This window comes from Lagopus muta, chromosome 3, assembly GCF_023343835.1.
Source record: "Lagopus muta isolate bLagMut1 chromosome 3, bLagMut1 primary, whole genome shotgun sequence".
In the NCBI taxonomy this organism is placed as follows: domain Eukaryota; kingdom Metazoa; phylum Chordata; class Aves; order Galliformes; family Phasianidae; genus Lagopus; species Lagopus muta.
The window spans coordinates 90,495,197-90,517,584 of NC_064435.1; the positions used below are offsets into that span (position 1 = coordinate 90,495,197).

Genomic DNA, 22,388 nt, shown 5'->3' on the forward strand with positions numbered 1-22,388 from the left:
AGCAATGACACTGTCACAGCAACTGGGAAACAGTGGGTCGCCTGCACTGGTGCAGGTTTTCACAAGCATTGCATGCAGGCTTTTGTTCTTTGCTGGTTGCAGTGCACAGTTAATGGTGATGACTACATGGAAAAAACCATGTTTTGTAGCTCAGAATTTGCTCTATCAAGTAATGTTACTGTGCTCTTTGTTGTCGTTTCCATGGAAACAAATAGAAGCAACCTACGTAAAATAGCCACCTTCTTGTGAGGGACTGAATGAAATGCAGGTTCTTTTCTCTGTGGAGCTCTTAGACATCTTTCATTGTATGCTTGGATGACCTCAAACCACGTCCAAAGTGGTGTAAGTCACAACAAGGGTTAACAAGGACAGTGTACACAACTGTCATGGAGTAAACCAGTAGTACTAGAGTTGTGTAGAGACATGATTTCTTTCAAATTTCTTCAGAAACATCCTGCAGAGGAAACTAGCACACGTGATGGTAAATGTTTGAAAGAAGTGGAAATGGAAGCAGCCATGTCTGCATATGTGGCACACAGCCCTTAGGAGGAGCAGGCAGCAGTGCGCTCTGGCACTTAAGGGTTCTGTCTATGTTGCTGTTAAGCTCAGATCAGAAGTAGTGTGTCTTTGGAGCTACTCTTGAGATTGTCAGTGCTTGCCATGCTTTGGAGCACATCCCAGGGAGGCCATGTAGTACATGAATCAGTTCCTTTACATGAATGTAGGCTGGGATTTAGCTGCAAGAACTTCCATGCTCTGTTCGAGCTGCTAATGAACGTTCAAGCCACACGATGAGATTAGAGCTAGTCCAGAATAAAATGCTATTTCTGCCTTTAATCAGTCATAAGGCTCATATGCATCAATGCTGAATGAATTTCTTCAGTACATACAGTGTCAAGAGGGCAACTGTAAGTAAATCAACTCAGATATTCCACTTAAGCTTTGCTGTGTGTTCAGTGTTTTACCCAATTTTATCATTTCTGGTAGTCTCTTACATCAAAGACCGTGGCGTTGTATTTCTTTTTGGTCATTTAGATGTTGACAAATTGCAGTACACCGCTCTATTTTAACATTTCACGTGGGAAATTACTTAAATTGTAAGAGTGTCACTGGTGAATGGTAAGATCAGCTGCATAGTGAAATGTATGCATCAGTTAGTTTTTTACATGAGCACTCAATTAAGTAGATGAGACATTCATATCTTCAAGCTTGTTAATGAATTTAATGACCTAAATTTTCAAGCTGTTATTAAAAATCTACCTACTACAAATTTAGTTATGTTGCACATTACATTACAGTTGTGTTTCCATCTGCTCACTAATCATGTTGGAACACAATGTGCATTTGGATGTTAAGAAAATAGTGACAGAGTTGAAGAAGTGAATCTGAATAGTCAGTAAGTTGAGGTTAGAAGGGGTTACAGCTGGCCTCGTTTGTTTTCTGTGATATTACAAGTGGCTTTACCCCTGCAATATATTGTTTGTAAGAATTTGTTGTATCAAAAACATCAACATCAAATATACCCCAAATCTTTGTGCTTGAAAATGTGCCATAGCATTACCCTCTTTAACCTTGTAGCTGACTGAAGTTAAGTGCTTTGCAGTTCTGAAATGAAGCTTGCCTACTATAATTTCTTTATGGGATCCTAAAGCAATGAAAAGTACAAACTGTAAAATATTTAGATGGAGAGGCAGACAGTATTTTTCTAAATGAAATGTTTTTCAAGCATGTAAGCATGTTATTTCTGTTTATTTTTCTTAATTTTGATTTAGCATAGATAAAATAATACTTGTAGCATAAATAAAATATGCTCTGTATTCAGAAAATGATAGAATTATTAGCCATAAAGCATCCAGTTACATAGAGTAAATTACATTGACATTAGAAAACTCTGCTGTCTATCTGAACCACATTTGCAGTCTTCAAAAAGACTTGAAGGTGACCCAGTCCCCAACTTTCCAGAAAAGCTGCCATGTTTTATAGAGAATTCACTTTTAGATAAGTCCTTGTTTACCTGGGAAAACAAGCAGCCTGGCAGAAGTTTTGATGTGAAGTTTGATGTACAAAACACGGTTTTATTTTCAGTTACACTTTTAGACAAGCTATTTGTAATCTGTATAAACATTCACTTATCCTGAGATATTGTTTGAGTAAAGTGTTGTCTTCATTATTTCATACATATTAGGCTTGTGTATGATGTAATCTTAAAAACCTATCTGACTTTGTCAAAGGTGCATTTGATTTCTAGCCCCAAATCATGGGATCTAGAATTTGGATCTTTACTAAAAAGTTAGGTGTGGGTTTTAGACAGACAATACTTCTTGCTTGTGACATTTACAGTGAGGTTTGTTGGTTTTTTTCTGACTCTGTGCCTCTCTGGTGACTCTCACAGTGGCTTAAGATTTCATGAAAGACAAGAGCAAGGACCAAGGGCAAGGCAATTCATATTATCTTCAGTTTTAGATCCGTGAGTAATTTTTTGAATGCTGCAGTACTGAAAAAATCATGAAGATGAAAATGTATTGATCAATTCATTCAGTTCTGTCACTGCGTTGTTGTAGTTCTGCTTGGTGTTTTCAGTGATGTAGTACTGTGTGTTCCTGTTTGAAAATCTGTTTTGTCTACATACAGAAATGTAGATATGAAACTAGAGAGATCCTAAAGAAGCCCAGGCGAGCAAAGGGGATGTTTCACTTGGAAAGAAAGCTGGTGGAAGTTTGTATTCCATAATTTCTGTAGGACTTTGTTCCAGAAGCTTTCATGAGCCTCTGAAAAAACTTTCTCACTTCCAGAATTTTGCAGGTAGCCCTGCTTCTGCCTGACTTCCCAAATTCCAGTTGAGGACAGACTTCTGAAACTACTCCAGAGCCCTTGTAGTCCGTTACCCCCTGCCCAAGCAGGGCTGCCTACAGCAAGCTATCCATGACCATCTCCAGGTAGCTTTGGGTTTCTCCAAGTATGGGAGACTCTGCCACCTCTGTGGGCAACCTGTGTATCAGTACTCAGTCGCTCACACCATACAGAAGTGCTTCCTGGTGTTCAGATGAAGCCTCCTGTGTTCTAGTTTGTTTTGATTCCTTTCTGTCTTGTTATTGGTCACCACTGAGAAGAGCCTGGCTCCATCCTCGCTGCACCTTCCTTTCAGAGATGTACGTACTACATAAAATCATCCCCAAGACTCCTTGTAGATGCAGCTGTCGCCGCCTTTCAGCATACTGTAGAGAGATACTGCCGTGCTTTTGTTGGCTGTGTGGCCCATTGTTGGACTCTCCAGTATGTCTGCATCTCTGTTGAACCGGCGGCCCTAAAGCTGGACACAGTACTGCTGTGGCTTTACCGATGCTGAGCAAAGGGGAAGGATCACTTCCCTCAATCTGCTGGTAAATATTTTGCTTAACAGCCCAGGATACCCTTGCAGCTGTCTTTGCTGCAAAGGTACAGTGGTGACTCGTGTTCAGCTTGCTGTCCGCCAAGCCCCTTTTTCATCATTATCAGGTTTCTCCAACCAGTTTTCAAGGAAGAAATACAATGCTTTTAAAAGGAGATGGCAAGCTACAACTTATCCAGAAGTAAATGCTGCTCATACTCATATATTTCTTTTCTCCTTTGCACAAAGCATACTACTAATCGTGTGGAAAGCGGGCGAATCTTTAAATGTAGATACTTACTTAGGAAGTAAGATAGCATCAGAACAATGCAAATCATGTATATGTATGACTAGCCCTCTGAAATGTCACTGTCTGTGCTGTGATGCTTCTATGACATGGCACTCAACTTTTTTGAATCTTAACATTCAACAAAAATGCATTTGAATGATAATTCTGTGTCACAAAAAAGTCATTGCATATGAGTAAAGCTTATAAATAAGCTATAAATATATATATAAGCTATAAATAAGAAATAACTCAGCAATTTCAGAAATTCTAGTTTTCAGTTATTGCACTTGTTACTAACCATGTCAAAATGGAGAAACATTTTACATGTGTGTGTGTATCTCCTAACTGTATTTTCTGCTAACATTCTACAAGTCTCTTTCTTTTTTCTTTTCTTAGCCTGATTTATTTGCTTCATGAAGTAGTTCCATGTAGAAATTACTGATTTTCAGATTAAAGATAATACTGAAAGGTTATTGAGAAATGTAGATACACCTAGTTACATGTTGAGAGACACAGACAGTAGAGAAACAAACGTGTACTTATTCAGCTGTTTAAGCTGAAAGTCTTTGTTCCAAGACTGCAAGCACACTTTGCTGATAAGTAGCTCGAGAGATAGAAAGTCTGCCTTGGGAAATCACAGAAGGACGTGCTGCTTACAGATTCTGAAATACTCTGAGCTGCTAACTGATGAGTTATTTCAAAAGCCCAGCACAATATCTGTTAATTAAAGAGGAACATGCATTTTGGAAAGCATCAGATCATTAACTGGATAAGAAAAAGTTTCAGAACAGTAAGAGTGTAAACTTTCACACATTTATACTATTACATTTAGACTATTAACTCGAGCTAAAATTAACCAAGGTGCTGCTTCACATTTAGATCAAGAGACTGAAACGGGTCTCCTGCTTCTCTATTTCCTAAATGCACAGCTTATGCATGTTTGCAAGAAGTGTCAGGCTGCTGAGTTTCCATAGAGGTTTTTTTCACCACTAAAATAGAGATGTTCATTCTCCTTAAGGCCCTTAGAAAACCAGCTGTATGATCTGAAAGTTCTCTGGTTCTTCCAAGCAAACCTTAGTGCAGAATTAATGCAGAGAACAAGTAGTTTGATTATACTGTGGAACTGCCCTACAGCTTTGGTTGTGTAAAAGCAGAGCATTTGAAAAGTGTAAATGGGCAATTCCAGAAACTGTACAGTGGTGTAGTTACATGTGTAATAAGTGACTCGTGGATGTGATGTACACATTACATGCACAGCACCTGACCTGTGACAGCTGGCTGTGCTGCTTAGCACACAGCATTAATGCTTCCTAGGCCTTCACAGGTGCTTGTAGCCTAATAATAATTGTGACTGGAGAATGTAATTACCATGGGAATGTGCTGTTAATTATTATTCTGCGGTCAGTGATGATGTTATAAAGTTCAGTATCATCACTAGTACTTTTTTTTCCCCCCAGAAATCTTATATGGCTGTACCATAGCTGAAGTTTAAGGAGACTGGCTGTATGTCACTCAGTTTGGGTAGCTTCTCCCAGGGTGGTTCTTCTTGGAGAGAACATCTCAACTACTATTCGTACATAGCATTCCTAAGCAATTGAATTTACATTGTTCCTCATTAACATTATAATGTAAATAATATAAGTAACATAATATTAAAATAGTTGGGGTTTTTTTGGTTGGTTTTTTTTTCCAAATCAAACCTATCCAATTTAAACAGCAGTAGGATTTTTCTTAAAGCTTTTCTTATTTTTCTGGGAATTTTTTTTTTCAAAGTAGTTCTCTCTCCATATGGATATGATGTTACTTTTGCCAAGTTTCTCTAGCATTTGGTGATATAATAAGCAAGGTTTTCCCCACTTAACGATGACCTAAATTCCAAATCTACTTAATTTTACATTAGGACCAATGTAAGTTATTACAGTTCTCTAAACATTTTTAAACTATTCAGTAAAAAAGCTGAAGAATAGTGATTTGAACTTGTGTGAGGTATTTTAACATGATTCTGCGGTATCTTCACATTTCTGTCCTCAATGCAAAGAGTTCAAATCACTGTGAATTGCTAAAGGACTTGTAAACCACACAGCAGCACTTTCCATACAGGTATTTGGAATCACTGCTTTGTCTGTGTGTTGGGCTACGTCAGGTGGGAATTTCCAGAATGCTTTGAAATACAGATTAAAATGACCGTGTGCCTTCGACTTCTTTTACTCTCTGTTGCAATGCCTGCACAGATGATTAGAAGTCTTCTACATATTGCTAAAATTAGGGAAGTGTTGTCACAAAAGATCTTTGTTTTCTTGACTGCTTTAACGCTAAATAGGCTTCACTTATACATTCTATAAGAAGTGTGCTGGTGTTTGCAAAATGCACTGAAATCTAACATAGCCCTTTTTCTCTAGTTTGCAGCAGCAGAAGTTTGGAACTGTAATGTAGGCCATCAAGCATAAGAGCATTTACCTTGTTTTACTTGTCAAACGTCCTAATGAATACTAAAGTGTATATAGGAATCTCATTCTTAAACATTCCTTTTTCTGACTTAGCATCTGTAATGATTTGGTGTGTGTCGGTATAACTTAGGAGTTGTGTGTGAAGTAATTAAATTGATTTGCCCTTAATGCTTCACTGCATTTGAAGTAGAAATCTTTCTGCAGTCATTGCCTTCCATCACTACAGGGCCATTAACTTATAGCTTTTACCCTGGGACAGGGTCTAGAACCTGAGGAGAAATAATTTTACATCTGCAAGAACAATAGGCTGCAACAGATGGCATTCTCAGAAGCCAACTACAGAAATCAAGTATTTGTTACTGTCCTTTTGGAAACAGTGAGGCCTGAAAAGTGAGAGAGATTCACAAAATCAGAGAGAAAGGACAGAGTGGAAAGACGGGCCTTTTAGCAGAGGATTCTTTTCTGACTGTGCAACCAGCTGAAGAAGAAAGTGCAAAGCACTGAAAGCAGTGTTTCTGTAGTGGGAGGATTGATCCCAGGACCTCAGGATTGAGCTTAAGATGCATTCTAGACTAATGAGAGGGGGGAAAAATTAAGTGAACTTTTTATCTAGCTCTGTTTTTCTTGTGCTTCCAGGGTAAAGATGAGTTTGTCTCAAAATCAGGAGCAAATGTTTGTTTGCCTCATAGCATATCACTGTTAAGTCAACTGTAAAATGAGCATTGCTGAGGTCAGAGTTGAAAGAAAGGAGTGTTGGTACCTGGGAGGCAGAAAAGCCCAGGGTAAGTCTTTAAAACCTGTAAAAGAGGTGAAAGAAAGAGGAGTCAGGCCTGTGCTGATGAGATCCCAGCATAGCCCCAACCCAGGGAAACAGGAGCTGGATGTTGACACAGTCTGAGCTCCCAGATGGGGGAGTTCTTGATATGTAGTGCTGCTTCTTAAGATTCTTGTCTGTTGCTCTGTTTAGAGTATCCCATGGGATAACTGGCTCTGTAGCCCAGCTGAGAGATGTGCTTCTGATATCTTATGTGGATCAAAAAAGTTCCAAAAGCACAAATTATATTTGCAGAAATTAGAGCTGCAAGTAACTAAGAAATGAGTGAAGAATTCCCAGCTTTAGCTGCTTAAGGATGTGCTTTAAGGATGTGTACTGTTCTGCCACCTTGTATTATTTGCAGCTCCAATTCAGCTTTGCTGGAACAACTTGAAAAAAACTTGAAAAAAGGCAGCTGATGAGGCATGCTGGGGAGGAGGACAAGGGCAGTGAAGATCTGCTATATGCTCAAGAAATGTCACCTTTTCTTCTGAAGCAAAGTGCTTTTTTCTGACCAGTCCTTAAAACCCATCCTGTGTTCTTAGTGTTCCCCATGAGGGGAACAGTAGGAAAACCATTTCACTCTATCTTATAATTCAGAGCACTTGTGCTTCAAGCAGGGAGCGGTTCCAATTCCTTTCTTTGGCAGGATTTAATTCAAGTAAAAAGCTCTAGGTATTGAATTGTTTTGGAGTTGGAGCTGCTTCTGCTTCTCCACAGGAGCAATCAGCCCTAATACCCTGTTCCCATTCTCATCAGTGAAGCAGCTCCCCCAGTACTGGTGAATATTTAAGCACTTCTTATTACCACCACCCCCATTTCAGCCATCTATAGATATTAGTACTCTTTTGCAACTGTGACTTGAAAGGAATGGTGAGGGATAAAGAAGTAGAAGTTCAGGGTGAGGAAAGCTGGTAACGTGCTGCTTCAGTTTACATACCAGTGAGAAAGCTGACATGAAGTCTCTGATGGATTGCCTAGTATATGCCATGCAGTAATTTAATCAGAGTCTTTCCCATCAGTGAATCTTCAGTACAGTTCATAAGCTGTTAAACAATTGAAGTTTTCCCTTAGTAAAATATACGGATATTTAAATATCTCTTAATAAGGAAACCAAGAAGTACATTAACAACTATTAGGAAAGATTTTAAATCTTTCATTGTAAACTGCTATTAAGGAGAAAAAAAAAGTGTATTTCACACAACAACTAATGCACATAAATCTTGACTTCTGCAAGTCTGTGATGGCTGCAAAGCAGCAGTGTATATCAACAGTTAAAAGGGTTGCTTGAAGCCTGTGCTGAGAACACTGATGGAGGAAGGGCAGTGCTGCTTCTTAATGCAAGGGATAAAAAAGATGGTTAGGTCACTCCACTTGTGAGCTCTTCATCCATCATTTGAACTCCTAGTAGGTTTTTCCATTTGGAAAAGATCAAATTTTGTATAAAATGTGAGTGTATTTGGTAAGTACATTGTGTCAAGCTGACTGTGGGAAATTGCCCGTGCATTTTTATCAGCTCAGCATGCGAAAAGCACAGTATGGATGTTGTAAGTACCCGTTTCACAGAAGATGTCCCAGTGGGAAAAGTATCTTTTGCCATGTGTTGTGTGCGTATTGCCACCACACTGTACAGAAGGATTTCCTCTTTGCTTTCAGAGTCAGAGTTTCACATCTCCCTTTCAGAGACTTATTTTGCCACTTCTCAGACTTGCTGGTGTGGCTTGAGTGTGCCTTTAGCTATCCTAGGAAATATCTGTATAGAAAGAGAATTTAATGCACGACAGTTTTAAATAACCCATCAGATAAACCAGATCTCCTGAAAACACGTTAGTGTTTGTGTTAGGCACACAAGCTGTAGAGCCTGCATATGTAGTCAACAGAAGTTGAAAGATAGATGTATCTACTGCTACTGTAGTTCACATCAGGCATCTGTGTCTTTGCCTTGAAATGATAACATCTGAAAGTGTGATAAGATTTTTAGGGCTCCAGGTGTTAACCTAGAGAGGAAAAACTGAGCTGAAGGAACCAGAACTGCTCGCAAAACCTCACTGCGTGGCCAGGCTCCTCTACCTCTGCCATTGCTGGGCAGGTAGAGTGACTAGAAGAGATGAGCAGTAGCACAAAGTACTGAGCCCTTACTTCAGACGGTTCAGCTGTATACTGCTCACCATTTAGAGAGGGTCTGCAAAGCCACTTTATTTCCGTAGTCTCATAGAGGCAAATATCCGTTCTCCCCTCCAGTCAAGCCCTGTTTGGTTAGCATGTCAGACCTTTCTCTAGTCTGTTCCAGTGCTATTGTCTTGTTCTAGGGGAGCACTAGAAAGAGGACAATTTGTTGCAACCTAACTTTTGTTAACTTATTTTTGAAGTATGAGGCTCTCTCAGTAGAATTAATAGGGCTTAGAGAGTGGAGAAGTAACTTTACATATTCCTCTTGCATGTATCTGTATATCCATGTAACTTGCTAATCATATTCCTGTGCAGCTGTGGCACCACTGCACTCATAAGGCAAAGCTCAGCAGAAACTTCTTGCTCTGGATTGATAATACAAGGGCTGCTCTGAAAGTAATGCCTCCTATTTTGTTATGTTGGCCCATGATGTCAGAGGCATCTGTTAGTGGTATGGCAGTAGAGGTTGAAGCTTCCCATCAGTATTCCATTACATGCTTTTGTCTTGTGACAGATGGCAGCAGAGTGGCATTCTGACAAAATGGCTTCCGACATGGAAATGCAGATGAAACAAAAGTATGTTATTGAATTCCTCCATGTGGAAGAAATGGCATCCATTGATATTCATGTGTGCTTACTGAACATTTATGGAGACCAAACAATGCATGTGAGCATAGCGAGGCAGTGGGTGCTGCATTTCAACAGTGACAACAGTGACAGTGGGTCGCCTCTGCTGTGCGGAATTTTACAAGCATGGCATGCAGGCTCGTGTTTATGGCTGCAAAAATGCATAACTAATGGTAGTGATTGTTGAAAACCAGCGTTTTGTAGCTGAGAAATTGCTCTCACAAATAGTGTTATTGTGCTCTTTGTTGTAGTTTCCATGGAAGTGATAGGAGGCATTACTTTCAGAGTGACCTACATAAATACGAAGCATTTTCTACTGCTGACATCTTCACTAGAATCATGGGCAGGCTGCAGATGAACAGTACAGTGGATCTGAGTTTCTGGACAGCACAATAAAAAATTGCAGTTGCACAACAGAAGGTACATATTGAGTATACTTAATACTAAGTATTGTAGAAATATTGACAGAAGAAAGTTGTAGACTATATTGGGATGAAGTATTGTTAGTCTGCAGAGCTGTGATCTGCTTACTGGGTAGTTTGTCATGTGGCAGCTAGTATAAAAACAACAGATACAGTGAATGCTCTGTTGTGTGATTGGATTGGCAGATAGGCTAGCATATGTGTTTTGAACTAGATGGAATTTTTGATGGTCAGTGACCCCGTAGTGTAGAGATACAGATTTACATGTAAAGTTTCTTATTACTGCACAGTTAAAGATGGATAACAGAATGGCTAAAAGGTGTAGCATATCACAGAATCACAGAGAATCTTAGGGGCTGGAAGGGACCTCTGGAGATCATCAAGCCCAACCTTCCCTGCTGAAGTACATTCCTTCAGTAGGTTGCACAGGAAAGCAACCAGTGGAGACATGAATATCTCTAGAAAAAGAGACTCCATAATCTCTCTGGGCAGCTCATTTGTGTGGAACTTGCTGTGTTCCAGTTTTTGCCCATCGCCCCTTGTCTTGTCACTGAAAAGAACCTGACCCTGTCCATCTGACTCTCACTTAAGATATAAACACTGATGAGGTCCCCTCTCAGCTTTCTTTTCTCCAGACTCAAGAGTCCCAGGTCTCTCAGCTTCTCCTCGTACTGGAGATGCTCCGTGCCTCTTTCTGGTCCTCCACTGGACTCTCTGGAAGATCCCTGTCTTTTTTCAGGAATTGATCTCACCAGGACAGAGTAGAGGCCAGCAGATCATTCCCTGTCCTGTACTGATGCATGCAGTTCTTCCTCCACAGGTGTAGGACTGCATTTGTCCTTGTTGAACCTCAGAAAGTTCCTCTGTACCAATTCTGCCTGCCTAGATCTCGCTGCATGGCAGTTCAGCCTTATGGTGTGCCAGCCACTCATTCCAGCTTTGTACCATCAGCAAACTGACAATGGCTGTTTATCTAACTGATGGATGGCTGTGTATATCATTTACACAGGTCTTTAAAAAACGATGGAAAAGTGATGCAGCTCTTCTACAAATTTAATTCAATTTATTTATATTTGTAAAACAAGCTTTGGCACTGCTTCCCTCTTTTTTCTTTTTTTTTTTTTATGGAAAGCCAACAATTTCTAGCCCAAGTTTTTAACAAATTTATGTTTAATTTTTTTTCCACTGTATGTTGACTTTCTGCCTTTCATCTTGTAATTTACTGGCTTTTCTAAAACATCTTGAAGGAATGTCTGAAGTAATATGTTAACTTTAAATATAACTTTTTATGGGGATAAATTATTTTCTAGGATCCATGTTTTGTAGCTTTGTATTTCACAGCTGTTTTATGTCCAAAACAAAATCTTCCCAAATGAATTTTATTACAGGGAGAAAAAAATTTTTGTGTGAAACTTCTGTCAATAAATAAAGCAAAAATTATGTGGCAGCGCAGGTAAATTTGAGTGAGGAAGAGATGGGGGGAAGGAAAGTGTTGAGTCGTCTGTAGCATACCTTGCCCTTGGGGGTGATAGATTTTCTTCTGATAAAGAAACAGAGCTACTCCTTGAACAAGCATTCCAGTAGGATGATAGCAAAGAACAAGTCTAGCAGCTCATTGCCAGGGACAGTCACTCTCACATCCCTAACATTTACTTGTAACAGCTCTAATGGTGCAGCATCTACATAAGTAAGTACTTAAGCTGACCTACTCATTGAAAACTAACTGCTAAGGCTGACATAGCAAGAGTGGGTAACTTGTGCTCTGTTGCTGTTGGGGAAATTAACTGGTTCACCACACTGCTAGGCAGGCAGCAGACACAATAAATTCGGGGACTGTCCAGTGTCAGTCATGTGGAGGATGAAGGATTCCCTCTCTTATCAGGAGCAAGCAAGTAGAAATGGATCTTCATTTCATGAAGAATACTTACATGGTGGGAGCATGCATGTGTTCCTCCCTTGGACCGAGTGCAACATTTTAAGTCTTTTCTGTGCACCCATTGAGATGGCTCTGTTATCCATACAGAATGGGTAATGTGTTTTGTGTTATCTTTAGTTGATGCCCTTGAGCCATTATTTACTGAATGAACATTCTAAACTAATGCAATGTTTAGCTATTTGCAATTTAAACTCAGTAATTTGTTTAAAACAATGACAAATAAAGTGATAGTAAAAATTAGAGTTAAAAACTTTGACAAAATGATCTTAGCATTCTCTGTAAACTAGTTTCGCCCATAACATATGCATAGTAACATACATGTTAAAGTAATTTGTGAATATCTAATTTAAAAAGCTGCTGAATCAGTGAGAAAAGGAATACAAACTTAGATTTAGCAATTGCAAGCAACAAAAATTCAGCTCAGCCAAGCAGGTAAGCTGCCATTTATTTTCTGCTTGTCCATCTCTGTTTTTCAAATAGAACTTAACGTGTCAGATACAAGGAAAATGTTGTGATTCTTCATACAGGAGTAAACAGTCACTTCATGTGCATTTGAAGAGTGTTTTCTTCCTCTTTTTCACGTTTTCCTTCTGTGCAGAGATTTCTTTCACAAAGAGGCATTTCCCATGCTTCCTTCAAAATATCTTTGCGTCCCAAAGTTGTTCCTATCTCTCCACAGAGATACAGCAGTAATAATTGAACTTTTTTCAAAGTACAGGAAAAAAAATCAGCTGCTTGAGATATAACTTAAGGTTTAATTAACCTCAATTGACATTTACAATATAACCTCAATTAACAAAACTCTACACCATTATTCAGTTTTTATGAAATCCACAAAATGATTATTTAAGCCAGTGGCACCAAATCCTACTTGCAGTGGCCTTGGTTAGTGCAAGTTGCTGAGTCGTAAGCTGTTAGGAGTTCAGTTATTAAGATGCCAAATGGTACCTAATTTGTTTCCTCCTCAGTGTCTGGGTGGCAGAACAAACCCAAGTGAGATCACAGGAAAGGAGAATTCTAACCATGACTTTGCATTATTTGGTCTTTAAACTGAAGGTGTTCTCTATTACACTGATACAAGTATTCCACCTCATATTCAGTGTGTTGCTTTGAAAACAAAAAATGAAGGACGTTTTATTTCCCCAGAGGAATCAGGTGCTTTTTCACATAAAAATGTATATTTGTGTACACTTCTGGACATTCTCATTTGCTCAAACATCTCACACTTTTTTCCAATTTTTTGTCTTTATTCTATGCTACCTTTTTTAAAAGCAGTCGCTCACATTTAGATCTCTAATCATTAGAGATAAACATGCAGGGCTATCCTTCATCACACTGTGAGACCTCACTGCCTGCCTCCTTCAGTGTTTCCTGTGACGAAACTTGGAGTGGCACAAGACTCTGGGCTTTATATATTTGTGTATGCACATAGACTACTTCCAGTACTAGTTTAGCAGCACAGGTTGATTACATTTGTTGTCAGAACAGTAATGTTTGTAAACTAGATAAAGCTGGGGAGAGAACTCAGATCAAATAACAAAGGTCTGCTTCAGTTTTTTAAAGTACTCATATATTGACTGATGTGCTTTTTTTTTTCCTGAATATTGGCTGATTCCCACGTTGGGAGGCTTCATTTCAAATGCAGTCAGTCTAGAAAGAGGTTGTTCAGGAACAGTGAACAGATCATTCTGCTTCTGTTGCTTTAGAATAAGATTGAGAGATTACACACCAGAATGCATTGGAGCATTTTCCATCTCAGCAGTGTCACGTAGCAATCTGCTTTCCACATACTTAGCAGGGTATTTAATTTTCTGTTGTCTTCTGCAAAGTAATGACGAGGGCTACTAACATGATAGAAAGCTTTCGTTTGTCTTTGGAAGAAATAATCCACATCGTGAGTTTTATATCGTTTCCTTATAACAACTGTGTGAATCATTTTCAAGTAATTTGGAGTTAATGAAATAATGGCGAATAGGTATAGTTGACTCATCTGTGATTTCACAGTGTGAGCAAAACTGTAGATCCAGCTTTCCAGTTTCGCTTTATTCAGTGTAATTATTATTATTAGTTCAGTGTGTTAAATAACCTGAACAAACATTAAATTGTTAAGAAATAACAATTTTCAATGGAGGAGGAGTTACTAGATATTCCTAGATTGGCCCAGCTATCAGGAAAATACTGCCATGCCAATGGACCACATTAGTGAAATTTACAAAGTCTTCCGACTGATGTATCATTATAATTCCTGAAATTCTTTTATACTCTCTATGATTTTCTGTCTTTAAAAACTTCATTTCAGGCATACATTAGCATGTGTATTTCACAGATCTGGAAAGCTGCTGTTAAAACAGTTTTAGAACTTTTCAGAATAGTTTTTTTTACCTCTGGGATTGCTACAACAGCAGTGAATTGGATCACAGTGCACTGTTGGTAAGTTCAAAGTCATCCAGCTGTTGGTTGGAATTGGTGGGCTTCCTCTGACATCTTTGTGAGCAGCACTGACAGAGCGGTGTTGGGTGAGATCCGACTCCACGATTCCTCCTTGCATCCCGGTGCTATGCGATAAACGTCTTCTGTGCTTTTTTCTCTGTGTCAGATTGCTGGTTCATCATGTAGTGCTGCAGAGAATGCTGGAAGAGTTCATGAAATGTTTTTCCTGTGTTGCTAAGCGTTGTCTTTGCTGTGATAGCATTAGGGTGAGGTACAGACATAGGCTCCAGTCTGTGAAAATGGAGCTGACGCTGCTCGCTGTGCTCAGCCATGTGCTTGGCAGCCTGCTGTGCCAGGACAGTTCAGTATGCTTGCACAGGTGCATGAGATAAATTGCCTCAGGTTGTACCTGAGCCCTATGTTTTATAGGTCTGCTGTAGGCAATTGCTTACTACTGTACCAACCATGCATGAAACACGATGTGTCTCATGTCAAGAAATAGCTATTTCAAGCACAACTTGGAACATCTGAATGAAAGCATAATCATCTCGCCTGCCCTATGTAATATATTAATGCCCACAGCATTGATTTTCAATTCACATGTTCTCAGCTCTCACATCCTCTCATTTTGCTGGGCAGGCACTGGACTGGCATCCTCAAAATTGGTTAAAGAGCAGTTTTGCTGAGATGAGTTCCAGTTCATGGTACCTCAATACATTTCTCCAAGTGGAAGTCAGAGCAGCAGTCAGACTCCCGTCTCTTGTCAGGACTTGGCATCACCTTCTTGGTGTTACAGGAATTTGCAGAACACTGGACCATGTGTGTGCAGAAACCAGCACAGACCTTTCATGCTGGATTTCAGAAGCATGCCTGGGCAGCATAGTCAGTCTTACAGCAATACTGCCTGGGCTGTAATTGCATGTCAGTGATTGAGAAGTTCACTGCTTAGCAGAGTAGGAGTGGAGCATGTGGGCATTTGGAGTTTAAGAGTGTAAGTGATGACTTATTTAAATACTAGCGTAGATTTGTGGTTGGTCCCTTCCAACCCAAGTCATTCTGTGGTTCTATGGTTTGACCTCTTTTACAGTTGTTTGAAACAAGGTACAGAAAAAAGATTCTCTTTGGTTTTATTGAAAGTAAGGGTTTCGTTACCCTTCCATTCGTGTTGCTTGTTAGATGTTTCTATTTTTATATTGCATTGTATTTCTTAAAAGGATGCCACTGGGATGCAAAACAGACCTGATAAAATCTGCTTTTCATTAATAAAGAGAAAAATCCAGCATTATTATTCTTTTTCAGCTACAAATTACAAACAACAGACATGGAGGGGAAGAAGCAACTGACCCTAGACTCCTTTTCACTGCTTTGTTCTCTATGGCTCTTTCAGAGAACTAAATTTGCTAATTAAATGATGAAAGAGGAGTTTTTGTTTGACCTGTAGTTGTATTTTGCAATCATATTTTAGTGATCATTTTCATAGATGGAGTGAACAAGTGCTTATTTTGAAGACTTTTTCCTGGTTGGTTTTTCACACACACGTACCATGCCCTGTTACAACTTAGTTTTGTCTTCTTTTCCTGTCTCTGCGTTTGCAATATCACCAAGTAAATTTCTCACCAGCATTCTGTAGATTCTTTCTGTAGGTAACTTCTATGTATGTACAACTGCATCTGCTTCTTGTTTTAATATCATCACAAATTACAGCCAAATTTTACTTCAGTATGCTGATAATTCATTTAAATGCTTTTCTACAATGCAGTTCTTTTTTTTTTTTAAATGATTTCCCCATCCCAGATATGAAAAAGATAAAAAGTTTCAGATAAAAAAAAAAAAGCTTCTTTTGATATGGTTTAAAAAGTGAAGAGGCTTTAGAATTATGGCTTCAAGGACTTTGAGATGAACTTGGCTGTGAGAAGGAAAGCTGTAGGCTAGGATGACAGAGCTGATGGGGTTCCTAGGACTGGTTGTTAGAACAGATAAATGTGTAATGCGTTGGAAATGTAAATGGTACAAATTAGTCACAGAGCTGTCAGGTATTTACAGCTGTAAGTCTTATGGACAGTTTGTCTGTCGATGAAGTTAATGACACTCAGTTATTCTGCTTGCTGTTTAATATCAGGCAAGCAAAATTACCTTTAAAAATGCAAATGAGGCTGATGGAAGCCTGTAAGGTGCTGCTGGATCGTTCTCCCTAAATATGGAGAAGGGATTCTTTCTGTGCATCACTTTTCCACTCAGAATTGTTATGCAGCATGTCACAGAAACTAGAAATGCCAAGGAGTGGGCATAAAATTTGAATGCGTGTTTGAAATTGTTTATTCTGTTAACAAATATGGGAAAATACTGCTTTTCTCTTAAGACAGTAATGATTAATCTGCTACCAGTCTTCTGAAGTCCCAAGTAAGAAATGCAGCATTGTTCCACTGATGTCCTCCTTCCACATTTCTATCTGAGTTAGCTCTGCATGTGTTTTCACTGTACATGCATATAAATCCTTAGGATGCACAAGGATGCAGTTTACAGTACACAAACAGCAAAAGGTTTTTGTATCTTAATAAAAGCAGCATTCAGACTGTTCCTTTTTTATAGCAGAGGATTAACATGTACCTGTGTGTTCTTTGCCTTTTTCAACATTTTGTTCTGTTAAGTGGAGAAGTCTAGGGCAGAACAGAGCTGCTGTTCTGTTTCAAAAGAACAAGAAGTGACAAAACAGATGGCACTTGGTTTTTTGTATTTCAGAAGGTGCTGCTTAATACAGCTGGGTGAGAGGGGGGAACACATCAGGACTTTCCCTTAATGTTTTCTGGAAGGACTTTTTGTAGACGGGCACCCCGTTCTCGAATTGCCAAGTCACCCTGAGCATTTCAGGCCGCTGCCTTCTGTTGATTGTCCTCCCTGAAATGTATTTGCTCTGGAGTGAATTTAAGTGGAAGGGGTGTTGCTGCATTTCCTGCTGGCTTCTGACTTGGTTATTCAGTAAACAGCTCCTCGCTTTTAGGAGCAATGAACTAGCAGTGAGTTACTGGATGTTTTCCTGCAGCTCCTTTGGTGTCGGGTTGGATACCTGCAGACTTGCAGTATGTGCTGTCAGACTGAATTCTATTTTTCAGCCGGTTCAATCAGTTTCCATAGCTGAAATGTTATAAATGTGATTGTTTTCTACTGCAAACGTTGTTCTATAGATTCCTCCTGGGTTTTTATTTATCTTACTGCTCTCTCAGCACCAAGCATGTATTTCTAATTCACTACGTGTTCAACAGTAATATTTTCTGATTTTGCAGAGTAAGACTCAGCTTTCTTTATTCAGCAGTTAGCTTTTCTCCAGCTAGTAGTGTAATTAATGACTAAGACTGAACTGTGTGGTATCTCTCAAGGCTGAAATCATCATGATGTAAACAGGTAAAACACAAACCCCATACGTTTGCATAACATTTAATGGAAATACACTAAGATTTCTTTCAACTGAGCGTCTTTACTCTGGCTGCTTCTTCATCTGAGCTGTGCACTAATGCAGGGCTCTAATGTAGGATCCATAGAAACAACTACAATGCCTGAGAGGCTGCTTTTCCCTGTGTATTAAGCTGCACTCCGTGCCCCATAACTCCCTTGGCACATTTTAGTTTAGATAGCAAAATATGCAGGAAGTGCTTTCACATCAACCCATTTTTCCTTCAGAATTCAGACACCAGATTGAAAACCAGGGCTTCAGCCTCACCTCGCAGGGTTATCACTCACAAAAGCACAGAATTACAGATTGAATGAAGTCGGAAGGGCTCTCTGGAAGTCACCTGGTCCAACTCCATGCTCCAAGCAGGACCACCTACAGCAAGCTGCCCAGCATCATGTCCAGACAGCTTCTGAGAGTCTGTAAGGAGGGCAGTGCTCTGTGCCAGTGCCACCAGCCCCTCCAGGTGCTTTCCTGCCAAGCTGCTTTCCAGCTGCCCCTCTCCCAGCACATCTGATGCCTGGGCTGTCCCTCCCCAGGTGTAGGGTTCTGCACCTTTTCTTGTAACTCCGGGAGCTTCCTGTCAGCCCGGTTCTTCAGCCTGAGTCCCCCTGGCTGGTACCGCAACTCTGGTATCTCAGCTGCCCCTCAAGTTTTGTGTCATCTGCAAACTTGTTCCTATTTCCTTCCCTGTACGGAAGGAAAAGTAAATCTGACATCACTGTGAGGAAGTAAGCAGTAAGCAGCAGCAGCAGCGTATCTTTTGGGCCCAGTGGAACCCAATGGAAAGGCAGAGAACACAGTGCTGTTCTCCTGCATTTTGATTCAGACCCACTGCTGACATCGCACCCTGAGCCGTCAGGTGAAACGAGGAAGGTCAGGTGTCACTGAGCCAGCCAACAGGTAGCAAGTAGTCTGCTCTTCTGAGAGCTACTGGCTCTGGAAGAATGACAAGAAGAACGTCTGTGTGTGCGTAGAAATTGCTTTGTATTCCACTTTTGCTTGGAAGCTCATGAGTTTGACTTTTGATCTTTTTATCAGTCTATTTTAGGTATATGTATTTCAAGTCAGAATTATCAAAGATCTTTCTTGCTATGTGGTATTTGTCTGTACTCTTAGAAACAAAGCGGCCCTTGCTAAATCATTACTTTTTTTTGCTGAAGATACTTTGTTGATTTTTCATTCTAGCAAGTGGGTGCATTCTCCTCTTAATGAAACCTTACCTAATGTTGGAAGGGACATTTAAGAGCAAATTTGTCTGAAATTTGATCAAATGATCAAGGAGTAATTTTTGGAGGTATTTCTACAGCTCATTTTGAATTCTGTACAAGATCTCGACTTTATTTTTGCCAGAAGTATATGTCTGATATAAAATTCTGTTTTGGCAAAGAGAAGAAGAGATTTTAGGGTTCCACAGATCCAAATTCTTCTGCTTATGGCTTTGTCCCAGTTGAAGTGTTAGATTTCCCTTGGAAATCTTTCACAACCAGGAATGTGATTCTTCTGGCAGAGCATGGTGCACATCAGCTTCACAGCATCACAGAATTGCAGGGGTTGGAAGGGACCTCCAGAGATCATCGAGTCCAACCCCCTGCCAAAGCAGGTTCCCTACAGCAGGTCGCACAGGTCGGCATCCAGGCAGGTCTTGAACATCTCCAGAGAAGGAGAATCCACCACCTCCCTGGGCAGTGTGGCTCATTCTCTGGAGACATGCAGAAAGGTGTTCAGACCCGCAGTGCTGCTTCAGAGAGACGTAGCAAGGAAGAATGAAGCATGCAAGTTGAGCAGCTGTGCAGTGAGAGTGGTTGAGCAGCTAAGGTTTAATCTTCACAAACAGGAGGTACTTAGATGTTTCATAATCATATGGTAAAATACAGTGAATTCTGTAGTTTCTCATTCTCATGGCAGACTTGCATTTTCTTCTGTTATGTGAGAAGAAGTTAAATTAATTGTTTTTTGGTTTTTTTTTTTTTCCTGTTTTAAACTTTGTTTTCATTCCTTGTTCAGAGGAATGGGAGAAATGAAATTAACAGCACTTTGCACCCACAGCTGGAACAAAACAACAACGGTTAACAACGGTGGGGGCAGTAGTTTGTCCACGCGACAGTAAGTGCTTTTCTTTTTTGTCTGGAGCTGAAAAAACGTGAGTCCTTAGGCCTAGTTTTATTCTTTTTGACCAAGAACGGTGGTCTGTGTTACAAGCAGTCAGATGCCTTGATGCTTGATTCGTGGGCTTTGTCTCTGTGTCCTCCAGGGGCCACAAGCGCAAACTGGATGAAGACGATGCTGCCAGTGAATCCAGTAAAGAATCCAGCAATGAAGATGAGGAAGGAAGCAGTTCTGAAGCAGACGAAATGGCAGCAGCACTCGAAGCTGAACTGAATGACTTCATGTGACATTCATGCAGAAGATGGAATTTCTAATTATATTTTACTTCTCATAAGCAGATCAGACTTCAGATGAGTCCCTTATGTCAGTGCTCAGTGTTTTTCCAAAACGTGTGTGTATATTTTGCAAAGCAACACAAGAGGTGACACATTATTTTACAAAATCAGAAATAGATGTTTTTAAGGTGTTTTACTAAAGGAAAATATACTTTTTTAAGCAAAAAAAAAGTATTAAATGGGACTTGGTGTGCTATGCCAAAGACATGTTATGAGCTCTGCAGAACCTCCATGTACAGGACGGTGATACAGAGATTTGTGTTTCAGCATACAGCAACTTTTCCAAACGCTGCAGTCTGTGGTTTATTGGTAACGATCCTAAAAAGCAGGATGAGGTGAACTAAATGGAATTGCTTGAGTGGTACAGCAGGAACCTGATGAGCTGATCATCCTTTTCCACAAATAAATGCTATCAAATATAAAAGGATTTTTAAAATTTAAAATTAAAAAAAAAACAGTCTATATTTGTATAGAAACAGAGAACATCATATGCAAGCTTTGTGAACTCTGCACTTGACTCACTTGTCATTTGCTTCTGAGATGATGATCAGAGGTCATGTTTTTAAGTTGCTTTGTGGAGTAGTTGGATTCTTTAGGGACACCGTTTAGATTTTTAACTTTTCTTCTCTGTAAGCAGAAATTTAGCACAGCAAACTGTGTGATCCTGTCCTGCCCTAAGAAGCATATTCATCCATTTGTGTTGTTCTTGGGAAGAACGAGTGCTACTTCAGTCTAGATAGGATTTAATTTCTTTGAAAAGAGATCTGATGTAAAGTTTTTGTATATTCTATTTCATATTTGACCCACAAAACAGATTTTCTTTCATTTAATAAAAATTCATTTTGTAGATTTTGGTTCCCTTTGCTGTATCATGGAAGTCTGCAACAACTGTTTGTTTGCTTCTGTCAAACGTAGGGCATCTTTCCATCTTCTTTTTCCTTTTCTCTGCATGAAAACAGTGAAAAAACTTTGAGAACAACTGCAGAGTTAGAGATTCAGGCAGTTAACTGCAAGGGAAGAGAAACGCTGAAGTGTGAAGTGTGTGAGCTATTTCATTCCCAAATACACATTTTCTCTTCTCTCCTTAGCTGGCCTATGAAGATACTGATTACTGCTGCAGTATTGAATTTCTGAGGCTAGAACTGAGATTTATTCTCAGTTGCCACCAACTGCAGACTGAGGTTCTTCCAAAGCACATTAACGAAAGAAGACTCATTAATTCAGATGTTGTGGTTAAAATTACTTTCTAGTGCAGGAATGTTTAGGTTTGCCACCTAACAGTAAAATCAGAGATGATTTTAGTACTCAGGTGCTATACAAAGAACTGGCTGGTTTGTAAGTAATGGCAGTAAAAGGAAGGGTGAGAAAACAGGAGAATCTTCTCCAGTTATTACTGTTATTACTGCTTTTCCATTCAGAATGCAGTGCCATCATCTGTGGTACAATGTTCTCAATAAGAAAATATTGACCTTACAGGACATCTCTACAGGTACCACATAACTGAATCCTGCAGTGATCTGCTTTCTAGAGCTGTCCATGAAAACAAGCAGCACTTCTCCAAGAGACTGAACTGCATAACAAAATAAATAATATATAATAATTTATAAATGATAAATAAATAGCCTTTAGAAAAGGCTAAAGAAAAGTGCAACAAAGGAAGTCAAAATACAGTGCAGCCTCCACGTGTAGAAGAGGATGAGCATCCTTGCAATGAAGCAGTGAAATGTCAGTGTTTGTGGGCCCTTTCAGTGTTTTCTCAAGTTAAGTACAGTTGAAATAATATGAAATAATGGCAGTTTTTCAGGTCAGTGTGATGCTGCAAATGATTTCACAGTATGAATTGCAGCAGGGAATTATTCTGGCTGATGATCTCTGTCAGTCAGACAGCTCTGACTGTAAATAGCCAGCAAACAAAAATGGGTAGATTGCTATGGCTTGAGCAATGTTCTATATTGGCTTAAGCTGCTTGCTGGATGCCACGTTCCTTGCAGACAGCTG

General features: G+C 39.6%; 1 protein-coding gene across 1 annotated transcript in view; it reads left to right on the top strand.

Moving 5' to 3' along the window:
• CTDP1 (CTD phosphatase subunit 1) overlaps positions 1-21,239 on the top strand; it is a 100,655-nt gene extending 79,416 nt beyond the window's left edge. Inside the window, exon 13 of the mRNA XM_048939068.1 lies at positions 20,201-21,239. Coding sequence (XP_048795025.1) covers positions 20,201-20,342 — 142 coding nt within the window. The 3' untranslated portion in view covers positions 20,343-21,239. The remainder of the gene's footprint in view (positions 1-20,200) is intronic.
• The last annotated feature ends 1,149 nt before the right edge of the window (positions 21,240-22,388 follow it).